The sequence below is a fragment of the Monodelphis domestica genome, chromosome 8 (assembly GCF_027887165.1).
Source record: "Monodelphis domestica isolate mMonDom1 chromosome 8, mMonDom1.pri, whole genome shotgun sequence".
In the NCBI taxonomy this organism is placed as follows: domain Eukaryota; kingdom Metazoa; phylum Chordata; class Mammalia; order Didelphimorphia; family Didelphidae; genus Monodelphis; species Monodelphis domestica.
Genome location: NC_077234.1, coordinates 8375272 through 8388002, shown reverse-complemented (window position 1 = coordinate 8388002; position 12731 = coordinate 8375272). Strand labels below are relative to the sequence as shown.

At 39.8% G+C, this 12731-nt stretch overlaps 1 protein-coding gene across 3 annotated transcripts in view; it reads left to right on the top strand.

The window, feature by feature from the left end:
* TPRG1 (tumor protein p63 regulated 1) overlaps window positions 1-12731 on the top strand; it is a 170938-nt gene that overhangs the window by 43123 nt on the left and 115084 nt on the right. For all 3 annotated transcript variants that reach the window (XM_001362693.3, XM_056808199.1, XM_056808200.1), the window contains one exon: window positions 9693-9784. In XM_001362693.3, the coding sequence (XP_001362730.2) occupies window positions 9693-9784 (92 nt within the window). The remainder of the gene's footprint in view (window positions 1-9692; window positions 9785-12731) is intronic.

The window sequence follows — 12731 nt, the reverse complement described above, 5'->3', positions numbered from 1 at the left end:
AAGGGGGAAATAGAAGAGAGAGAAAGCAATACCAATTTTTGCTAAGCATATTGACCAAAAAAAAAAAACAATTAGGGGAAAGTCCCATTTGGCATAAGAGTGTACATTCAAAATAAATGTGTTCAGTCCCCTTCACTTCAATCAATTTCACCCCAAAGTTCATTCTGGATCTTCTGATTCAGTGCAGATTTCTGTTGGCATCTTTCTTCAAATAGCTCATTTTCTGGATTAGAGGAGTTAGCAAGCTTCTTTCCATGAAATTTTTCTCAAGCAAAAATTTAAAATTGTGGATTTTACAAAAATCTATACAAAGCACCAGACCTGGATTTCCCACTGTTTGCTGGATAGCTGCACTTCTGTTTCCCAATGTCACTTCCAACTAAACTCACAATCTTTCTGGGAAACCGAGTTCACCCTACTTCTGCACTTAGAGTTTTGTTAACTTACTTTGTCACAGTGCTCAGGTTGAGGAATCAGAATTCAAAACATTTTCATGCACACACAGGTACATACATATACATATGTATGCATAAAACAGATATTTACATACAGGTATATATGCAAACAAAAACATATTCACATACAAATACATATACAGTGATGAGAGGTGATGTAGTGGATAGAACACTGGGTCAGGAATCAGGAAAACAAGTTCAAATCCCCCCTCAGTCTCTTACTAGCTGTGTGACTTTGGGCATATTATTTAACAATGTCTTCCTCAGTTTCCTCATCTATAAAATAAGCTATAGAAGGAAATGGCAGACCATTCCAGTATACCTTTGCCAGGAAAACCCTAAAAGGGGTTACTAAGAGTCAGACATGATTGAAAAATTACTGAAAAATTCATAGGTAAAGTCACCTATATCTACATACATACACACAGATATAAACATGAATACACAATTATATGCATATTTCCCCACATGCCTGCATATACATGTGACTCTTAATGTGTGTGTGTGTGCAGTATGGTGTAGAAGATAGAGAGAAGACACCTTAGAATCAGGATAACATAGGTTCAAGTCTTATTTCTAACATATCCTGTCTATGCTGCTGAAGCCATTGCCTAACATCTTAGTATCCCACTCAAGTCTTTAAGATTATTGGGCAAAGCTATGTAAATATCTGTGCTTCTGTATACATATGTATGTGTAGGTGTATATATCTGTGCATGCATGAAAAGGTTTCGCATTCTGAATTTCTCAACCTGAGAGCTGAGACAAAATAAAGAAGTAGAGTGATCTCAGTTTCCCAGAAATATTGTGAGTCCAGTTGGAAGTGACATTAGGACATGGAAGTACAGCTCTAATCCTGGAGACAGGAGGTCCTGGGTTCCAATCTGGCCCCAGATACTTCCTATCTGTATGACCCTGAGCAAGTCACTTAACCCCCATTGCCTAGCCCTTACCGCTATTCTGCCTTGGAACTGATACACAGTATTGATTCTAAGAAGGAAATGAGAGGTTTTAAAAAGAATATTAGGCACTCTATTGGGTGGGACAAGAGGAAGAGGGATGCAAGAATAGGCTGTCACTCAAACTAAGGGAGCAGAGATCAAGCAGAAGAGACAGTTTGTCAATTTTGTCAAGTGCTGTTGTGAGGCTAAAGAATGTGAATTTTGCAAAAGAAAAGAGAAAACAACAAAAAAGTGGAGACATTTCTTCCATCCTCCAGGAACTGTCCAATAAGGATGAGCCCTGGGCCTGAGGCATTATATTCTAGCTCACTTTTCAGGCCACCTCCCCCCTCAGCTGTATCCCTATTCATTACCCTTGTGGCATCCTCAAAGCCTAAAGTCATCAGACAGGGGAAAAAACAAACAAGTCAATGCATCTCTGCCTGGAGTCTGTGGCCACAGAAAGAAAGAAAGAAAGAATGTCAGTTTGTTTATTTTAATTTTCCTATGTCCTTGGGGAAGAGTGTTTAAAACAAAATGCCTGACTATTCAAAATTGTCTGCACCAATACTGCAAAGAATTGTAATTGTGGCTGTGTAGGTACATGTGTATCATCAACACCTACCATTGTGTAGGACACTGTGCTGCACACCCACACACATTGATTTTGTTAAAATGAATCATAGCAGCTCAGAATTGGAAAGGAACTCAGAGACAGAGTCTAGCCTGTACCTGGCTGAGAATCCTCTCTGCTAGACCCACTAAGGGCTCCCCCAATCTTCTTGATAATACCCCCCAAGGGGAGACCCTGTTCCAGAGGATGCCCATCCCCATTGGGAAAGCCCAAAGTCAAAGGAGGTTTTTGTTTTGTTTTTTCCTCTGATACTCATTCAGTATTGCTGGTACTATCACCTTGCAGATAAGAAAAAGCTACTATTAAAAAAAAAAAACCCTCACCTTCCATTTTGGAATCAATCCTGTGTATTGGTTCCATGGCAGAAGAGCTATAAGGGCTAGGCAATGGGGGTCAAGGGACTTGCCCAGGGTCACACAGCTAAGAAGTGTCTGAGGCCAGATTTGAACCCAGGATCTCTCATCTCTAGGTCTGGCTCTCAACCCACTGACCCACCCAGCTACCTCTAAGGCTACTATTTTTATCATTCAACAACTATGCAAGGATAACCAAGTCCTTTCTGTTCCAGACCCAATAGTCTCTGTTCTTTCAGCTGCTCCTCGTATGTCATTAGTTCATCATCCTTCACCAACTGACTTGCCTTCCTCTTTACATTCAATAAGATAACAGTGTCCTTCCTAAAACATGGCAGTCAGAGCAGAGACCAGTTGGGGTCTGGCCAGATCAGAGTAAAGTGAACTGTTATTTCTAAGGTCCTGAAAATCAGGCCTCCCTCAATGAAGCCTAAGATTCCCTCAGCTTCACTGACTGCTGCAATGACTTTGCTGACTCATAAGGAGTTTGCTTTCAGCTAAAACTCGCAGCTCTTTTTCAAGAAAATGATTGTCTAGCCAGACCTCCCCCACATTGTACTTAAAGGATGACTTATTCGTAGTCAAGTGTAAGATTGCATTAGAGCTCTCTTCCTTCTAATTTTACCTAAAACTATTAATGGTAATTCTTTTGGAGCTGGCCATTCAGTGAGATCCAAATCCATTTAAGTTCATAACTTTATATTGGCTATAATAATGCAAAGCATTTTTAAAAATGGAGGCATGAACCGTGACTCTAAAAGAAATTCTATTATTATTATCTAATATTTTTAGAGAATTTCAATGCTTTACATATGCTAATTCCTTTAATCCTCACAATAACTCTCTAAAGTAATTCCTAATATTATACCCATTGGACAGATGAGGAAACTGAGGCTGAAAGCAAATAAGTGACTTGCTCAGGGTTACACAGTTTGTAGGGGTCTGGTTGAGGATTATGAACTCAGGCATTTCTGACTCAATTTCCAGCACTCTATCCACTGCACTTATTTATTTTTCTTACTTTAAATTCGAGACAGATACTTTCCAATCTCTGAGCCTTAATTTCATCCTTTGTTAAAAACAGAAAAGAAAAGCAGTTGGCTCAATCAATTTTAACGCCACCTTCCCCAGACTTAATTGACTATTTTATGACTGGTTCCAATCTGCTGCTTGCTCCATGACTTTGTATAAGTTCCTTCCTCCTTTCTGGGCATCAATCTCCTTATTTGTAAAATGAAGAATTGGATTTGGCGAGCTCTTGATTCCCTTCCAACTCTTCAAGTCTAGGATCCTAATCTGCACAGAACATTCTACCTTCCCCCATCCCATTAAAGTGAAACATCTATATTTTCCTGGTAAGACAGGGTGAAGAACTAGACCAGCTAAGACAAAACTTAGGCAGAATAAGAAATAGAGCACATAGAATTTGATTGGAATATGAATTCTTCATCAAAGTAATATAAAGTAAAACCATTTTATAATCAATAGAAAATATTATGACCAAGCAAAAAGACTCTTCAAGAGATACTTTGGACAGTAATCTTTTAATTCATATTGAGGAAAGACATAAACGAGAACCACGTGGAATTCTTGAATAAGAGCAGAAGGGAGCGATGCTTGAGAATTTCTTCCTAAGAAAGGATGTACAAATTAACCAACTAACTAGGGATTGGAGGTCACTTCATAGAGTCACACATCAATAGATCATTCAACCCAGTCCTCCTTATTTTAAAAATGAAGAAACTGAAACAAAGAAGTTAAGTGACTGGTCTAGAGTCACACAAACAGTGAGCACTCAAGTAAGAATATCAACCCACATCTTCTTTCTGATGCCAAGCCAAGTGTCCTCTCCCCTATTCCATATTGTGAGGGAGGACCTGAGCACAATGGTTATTTCAAGAAAGATAATGTTCTACAGTAATGGTCTAATTTCCTGCTTTCCAAAACTTAGATTCTGTCAAAAAGTTGATCTACCAGGCTAAGTGAAAGTACTCAAGTTGATTTAGATTCTTAAGGAGGATTAGCCATGTCTAATAGCCTCAGGATAATTACAGAGCCAATTTTGCTAGTCTGGGAGTAGCAGGGAGAGGGGAATCTTTCATTGGTGGTAGCCTTAAATTTGTTAGTGTTGGAAGAGAGCTCTGGGATTTTTTCTTCTACTCTCCCTCTCCTTACCATTTTTCATTTTGCCTCTCTTTGATGCCCTGCCTCTATAGTTAGTATGGAGGAAAGTAGATAAGGTGCTTGTTTGCTCACCAAAGACTCTGAGAGCTGTGACATGATCTGAATGGAGGTTAAGAATCAGTATCAATTTGACATTTCTTCTGTCTGCTCATCCCACCCTGAAGAGGATCAGGTAGATGACTAGAAGCACCTCCTTGTGGTTAAAAAATGACTTGCAAGTAACCGAGGTCTTCTCATCAGTGTTGGGCACACATGAAATAAGACCCTGGCGGCAACCAAAATTCAAAGCTATGGAAGCAGTATATAAGACTCAAAGCACAGATATTTTGTAATAAGATACCACAGTTAGAAATCAAGGCTATTTTGGAATATGTGAAGTTGGCCATCAAGTCTGACAGATGTTGATCTATTTCCTTCAGCCCGACTCATTGAACTTTCTATTGCCACTTCAACATTGAGAAGTAAAGATGCCAGCTGACTTCTGCCATGGGCACTTATTTTGTTTTGAAAAGCATGCTGGGTCTGTAACTTGCTGGAGAGAGTTTGAACTGTCTCACAGAGATTCTTGGGAAATAATGCCAGCACTTCATATACAGGATTCAGATTAGATAGGCTAAACCAAAGGTTTTTAGACGGTGAGGTAAGGACTGTAGATCAGGGAAGGTCTTGTTCTGTTCTCCAAAGACAGACAAGGGTTGTCTTTTAAATGACATAGAAGTCAACTCATGAGACTTCTACAAACAGTTAGATAATGGGATTCATGAAGCAGAGAGGTCATCATTAAAGAGCTACAATGAGACATTCAAGTCTGAGATGAGATCATATTGGCAAACTTTGGACACCCCTAAGCACTCATTGTGTGACGGGCCACTTGGCCAAAATCCTGGTTAATGGATGAGAGGACAAACGAACAAGGGCATCCCATATGTGCCACAAATCTGTTTGGACAGCCCTTCCCCACTGTTTTAGCTCAATCGCTATTAAAGCTTAAATGCAGCTAATGTAGGCCTCGTGTCTTTTTTGAACAAAAGTACCACTCAAGACTAACGACTCAAGGTATATTATGATAATCGCTTTTCTTGTGGGGACTGATATTCCAAAGCAACGTCTTATGAAAGGAACAATACTCGAGCCACATGGGGAAAGATATTTTTAAACTCCCTGTAGGACTCTATATTCATAAGATACCTTATCAGAAAATTGAAAGAGATTGGGGATGGGGAATTATCTCTAAATTTATACTTAAGAATGTAAATTACATACAAACTAATGGGACTAAAACTATTTGATCTTTTAATATTTAATTAACGGTTCCCCATGGCCTTTTTATAGCTTGTGTGCCATTGTGAGTTGGGAGAGTTTAATAAGCAGGTTCGGGACTCCCCATTGTGTTATGAGATAGCTCTGCCGCCATGACACTGACTTGGCTGGAGTAGTCCCCCCTTCTCTCTCTCTCTTTCTCTGAGCCCCCCTACTTGCAACTGTCTACACAGGTATCTTCTTGGTCTAAATCTTTGACAGTTGAGAAGGCAGGTGGCTTCTCTACCCTCGTCTCCACCCTATTTGGTGTGATAACATGATGATGGCTGTTGATCTTTTTGATAACAGATACTCAGCAGGGTCTGGGAGGTTCCTGACAGAAAGAGGAATGATCTGCTCCCTCCCCCCCAGCCCAAAAAAAGAAAAGTTTTAATAGATTTTTCTAATCATAACTTATCTTCATGTGATCTCGTTGACTCATATTATGGTCGTCCTTAAAAGTTGTTGTTGTTCTTTCAAAGATAATGCTTAGTAAAAGGGCTTATTAATTATGAGCCCACAGGGAGATTTCCATTCTGGGGGACACGAGATCACTTCTCTATTGATTCTGCAAGCTGTATCTCTTACTAAAACTGGAAGCTGAGAGTCAGTGGGGGGACTCCTGCCTCATCTGGTGGCCAATGAGGAGGAAGATTTTTGAAACTCGAGCACTCCATTAGCTTAAGGAAATCTGTGCCCATTTCTTATTGAATTCCATTGTGTCAAGTCCCTCATGCTTTCCTTTTCCCACCCTTATCTCCACCAAATTATCTGTCTTTGTGCAGTGGCTCTTTGTTACACTATGCTGTTAGCCAAAGCAAACTTCAATAAAGAAAGAGATAAAGCGGAGATGATGTCCATGTTGAGCCATCAAGCCAGAAAGACAGGCCTGGCCAATGCCTGTGACAAGTAGGACATCTCAGGCTCATTGTGTGGCTGTATGTTCATGTAGGAAGGAAGGACCATTCAAGCATGTATCTATGTCTCCTCATTGTTTCTCCCACTCCAGATGGTACTGGGGAACCTGGATAGATAATCTCTGTTGTAGTAAATTCGGGTCAAATAGGCAACTGGGAATTCTCCAAACTAATACCCCTCAGCATCAGGAAAAAAAATGTGGTTTTGAGGGTTCTGGATTCTGTTTTCCTTCCTGAGGTTATAATTCACTGAATTATTGAAGTCAAGATCTCAGTCTCTCACTTGCCTTTCAAGGTTCAAGAGTTCTATATGGCCCCTTGCCAGTTTAAGCCAACAAATCAATAAATCTATTTAAATGAGACAACTTAGCAAAGGAAAAAATAAAAAGAAGAGTTAGGAACATCTAGGCTTCAAGCCCACATCTTTTGTAAATCATGAAACCTCTCAGTCTAAGGTGGGTTAGTGGGTAAGCTAAAGATTCTTGTGACCTAACACAGTGACAAGAACAGGATGAATAACAAAAGCAAAGCTGCTAGTAAGAAGGGTACTCTCTCCAAAGCAAAATGGAGATTCTACCACTGAAAGAAGGCCTTGGGCCCCCAATGGTCCATTCTATCAAGTAAAATGTCACTTGGTTTCTTAAGAGTTGATGACAGGCTTCATCCCATACCTATCTAAAGACTTTATATTTGTAAGAGAATAAATGCTCCCTGAGAGTGGGGTCTTTTGAATTTCACTCATGTCATGCCCTATCTAAATGTGCAGTGCTTTCTTTTATTAATTGTTACTTGATTTTATTAGATTGATCCTTGGCAAATATTGGAGGTTAAGAAGTAGAGCACCTAATTCAGGGTCACACTCCTAAAAGGGTTAGTTTGAAATTAGATTTCCCTGACTTGATTGCAAGTTTGTCACTTTATATATGATGGCATATTGACTGCTCATATCTAGCATGGCTTCTCTCCCCTAATTGATTTCCTCTTTCTTCTTCCTTCTTTCCTCCTCTCCTCACCCCTGCTCCTCCTCCTCTCTGTATTTCTCTACCTTTCTCTTTTTCAGTCACGCTCCATTTGTCTCTTTTGCCTTTCTGTATCTCTGGGTGACTATCTTTGCCCAAGTCTGTGTATCTAACTCTTTCTTCATTTATTTCTGTACTGTCTCCTTCTCTATCTTTATATCTTACATTTTGTATCTCTCTCTATTTCTGTCTTTTTTCTCTTTTTATTTCCTTCTTTCTCTTTGGCTCTCTTGCCATACTATGTAAAATCTGATGTTCATTAGCTAAAATAGGTCAATTCAACAACAACAACAAAAACTTGAAACACATCACATATATCAGCCACTATGTTGGGCATTTAATAAGGACACAAAGAAAAAAAATCCCCACCCCTATTTCCATAGCCCTTAGAGATCAACATGTACATAATACAGATAATGAAAAAGAAGATAATTTCAAGAAAGAGAAAGAACTAACTACTGGAGGATGAGAGAGAGATCGATTAAGAGAGGCTTTGCAAAGATGGGGAAAAACAGCTGAGCTGATCTAATCTGAAGTTCAGGGATGAAGAGAGAGGACACTAGGCAGGGCTGGTGGTAAAATGGCTTGGATGAAGGTTTGGAGACACAAGAAGGAAGAACAATTTCCACTGAGTTCATTGTTTGATTTAGCAGGAATATAGAGTTTTAAGGAGAATAACATGATATAAAAGGGGAATATAGGAAACAGATCTCAGAAGGCTCCTAATGTCAAGCTAAGGAGCTGATATGTGTATTGCATCACAGGGGCCATAGAGGGCCACTGCATATTTGGGAACAGAGGGGAGACAGATCTTAGAAAGATTTGTCTACCTCTTGGGAATCCTATTTCTTGAGGCATATGGAAAGTGATTTGAGAGAGGAGAGGCTCTAGACCCAGGAACTTTAATGAAGGGATTATTTGATATAATCTCATTAACAACTGATAGAAGCCAACTGTAGGGTGGTAGCTGTTTGTTCAGAGAGAAGAGGGAAGATAAGAATTTCTTCATGAATCTAGATACAGATGGCCCTCATAAGTCATCAATCCAACTCTTATTTTTACTGAAAAGGAAACTGAGACCAGTGATGGTAAGTGAAATGCCCAAGGTTACATAGGTAATAATCATTAAACTGAAGATTTGAACCCAGATTGTTGGCCTCCAGAGTCAGGCTCTTTCCATTGCACAACACAATCTCCAATGGTTGGTGTGGATTTGACAAACTATTGGCCTAAGGGAAAATATGAGGATGTCTATAATTCGAAGTTAGTGTATAGGGGGAAGCTGGGAGACTCAGTGGATTGAGAGCCAGGTCTAGAGATGGGAGGTCCTAGGTTCAAATCTGACCTCAGACTTCCTAGCTGTTTGACCCTGGGCAAGTCACGTGATCCCCAGAGCCTAGACCTTTTTGTTCTCTGCCTTGGAACCAATACATAGTATTGATTCTAAGACAGAAGGTAAGTGTTTTAAAAAAGAAAAGTTAGTGTGTATCTAAACTGAAGTGGAGTCACCGTAACAATGAAAAACTAGAGGTGACTGATATAGAAAAGAATTTGACTCAGTTCAGATTCATAGAAAGTGACCTTTATAATTATTAATAACAATAACAATTAGATAAAAGTTAATACTATATTATGAAGATATTTTGAAATCACAGCAGTAATAATAATATTCAATACATTTAAGAAATCTTTAAACTAAAAAAGGCTTGATATGCATTTTCTCCTCTGTACTTGACAACAAGTTACTTAGGCTTGGAAACACCATCAATTTCTAAGAGACAGAATATGATGCCATTTTTGGAGACTGCCCAAGAAGAGCCTAATATTCATAAGTAAAATGTAGGGATCCGTCTTACTGTGTCCAAATTGTCTGATCCTTTCTCCTTTCAGCCAGGGGCAATTGAGACAGCCATAGAAGACTTAAAGGCCCACGTGGAAGAGAAAAGAGGTGAAGTGGTTCAAGGCTTCTGGCTCTTGACAGAGTGAGTAGCTGCCTGGATGGTCCTTGGGTGGTTGGAGCTTTTGTTATTGGACTATGTAAAAGCTTGAAAGGAAAAGAGGGAGAGGGTCGAGGACTTCACTGAAGGTCAGAAGCCTGAGTGGCTGCAGATCTGGCTAAATCAGATCTTTTGGGGGAGGTATCAACTCAGTCTGAGGCACATTGGCAGAGGCCACCTAATGTTGACAATGAAACTGCCTTTCCCAATTGAGTAAATGGATAACCTTCTGTTAATCATTGTGCTGCTGATGGTTTGGAGTTCCTTTGTAAATCACTAAAGCCAATTATGGCCTTAGATTCAGCTCCTCGAGACATTCTTCCCTGATCCCCTTGGTCTGTAGTTCAGCCTCTCTTGTCCAACAATGGCTCCCTCCTCTGGCATCAATCACATTTCAGTAGCTTGGTCCCTGATAAGATGATCACAGCTCAGTGTGTGCCTGGTTTGAGGCATGAATGACTTATAGCATCACAAGGAACGGGAAGCATTTATTCAGAGAAAAGGATGCCTGGGATTTGGACAAAGCCTCTCTATCTCCTTTCAAATATTTAGCTTTACAAACAGCTTTACTGAATTATGTTTCAACAGAGACTCCACAGAGGTCAGTGAATTGACCTCAATTAATGCTCTTGTCATAAGAGATTAGATCCGTCTGGAACCCACTAAGTTCTCTTGCTTCAGGTTTAACATCTAGAGAAGACCTTAAAGCCTACCTATTCCAGATACCTTAATTACTTTTGAAGAAACAAAAGAGAGAGAGAAAGGAGTTGGACAAGTTGTAAAGCTCATAATTCCTTTTATCCCCAGCTCTACCCCAGTCTGACTATGTGACTAGAGATAGGATACATCTCCCTCCCCCACTTCCCCCCTCCTCCCTTGCTACCACTGGCCTTCAGATTCTTCATTGGTGAGAGAATTATGTTATGAGATTATTATTATTATTATTATAATTATGTCTCTGAGATCTCATCCTACTCCAGACAAGTAAAATCTGGGTTCCAGAATTCATGTCTTCTAAAGGTCTGATTTAGTGGGTTCTAAATCACTCGGAGGATCTCTTGGGCTCCCTCAAGCTCTAGTCAACTCAATTCTATAGAAAGTAAGGAGACCTGATGCAGAGACAGAGCAAATGGAGGAAACTGTAATGGAGCACTAATTCTAATCCCACCAATTCAGAAGCTGTGATAACTATAATCCAGATAGAGCAGGATCAAGCTTTACGGAACATGTCAATATGACAAGGACTTTTGGATTTCCTCTGAGTGGGAGTTCAAAAGATCTTTCTCTGTGAATTACTTGCAAGTAAGAGGAATTTAGCCTTAAATAAGTAGGGTATTCAAATGAAGGGCTCAAAGCATTAAAGATGCTTTTACCAGCTGGAGCCAGCAGAACATTATTGCATGATAAAAGACATTCATGATTATCATGCATTATTATGTAACAGGGGCCTTTGGGAGTTATACTTTTTCCCCATTAACTTCATTTTAGTTTTTGCCACTCACACTGAGACCGTATGCTTTCAGATCCACAAAGCATTTTCCCCACAACAACCACCCTGTGAGTGTGGGGCATAAATATTGTTGTCTCTACTTTCCAAATGAAGAAACTGTGATCCCAGGAGTCCGGGTCACTTGGTTTTGCTCTCACTCTTCAGAGTATCTTGGGACGTATAGCTGGACTCAATCTCAGACATCATTGTTCCACTCTTCATCTTCCTCACTGTATAGATAATAAGTCAAGACTCAGAATAGATGAAACTCAGAAGTCACAGTAGTCTAATACAGGAAGACCAGGATTTGAATGTACTTGATCAAGCTCCAAGTGCAGTGCTCTTTCAAATCCCCCTTGAGGGCAGGGGCAGCATCCTCCCTTATATTTATATTCTCATCACTTAGGACATTGGAGAAGGAAGTGGCACCATAGCGCAGGTGACACTTTATCCATCCACATTATAGGGAACAAGCAGTACTCAAACTAAAGTGGATTGTATTCTTAAATTTTGCTTTGTACTATATGCACAGACACACCCACACTAAAATTGGAAATCATTTTCCCAAATAAAATGAGTAAGATAGGATGGTTACATCCTCAGGCTTCTCCCAGAAACATATTTTTCCAATAAAATGAGTGAAGAAATGAATTAATCCATTAATAAATAAGAATTCAGTAGGTGCCTAGTGTGTGCTAGATATGGAATAATATAATTATGTATATCTCCTTCCCATTAACCCTCACTCTCATGCTAAAGTAGTCTCTCATTTATCAAGAATTGCAGGAAGCCTTTGTTTGAATGAAACAGGAAAACTTACTATATGTCAAGCATTGTGCTAAGAGCTATGGGTGCAAATGTGAGTAAGCAAGACAGTCCCTGACTGACCCCAAGGAGATTTTATCCTAATAAGGCCAAGAAAGAAAGCTAGAGTTGGGAAGAGAGATGGGGAAAGGTGAATGTACCTGTGTGTCAGGGAGTGTGGCTTGGAAATGACCAATGGTGGTTGGATTTGGGCAAGATAAACTAAAAACTCACTTCCAAAGTCTGAGGTCCCAGGGTCAGCATGCCCACAACATTTATTCCGTTGGTATTCCAGTAATTTTCCTCATTTCCACAATCCTTCTCCCATTTGAAATGTGGTTCTGTTTCTTAGAACCTTGGACTGTAATCGGATAGCTTGGATCTTATCTTCTCCTACACCAGGCTTCCATGTCAAATAATAACCATTTCTCAGGCCTGTTACCACACATGGGCCTTTTCTCATGCCCTCAAAACTTATTATTTACAACTCTATTTCCCCTTTATGTGACATTTCCCCCTTGAGGACGGGGGAGATCTTCCTTCCTCATGTTTATATGCTCATCACTTAGGACATTGGAGAAGGAAATAGCAGATAACTAAAGTAAATTTGCCCAGAAAACCCTAAATAAGTCAAGATGA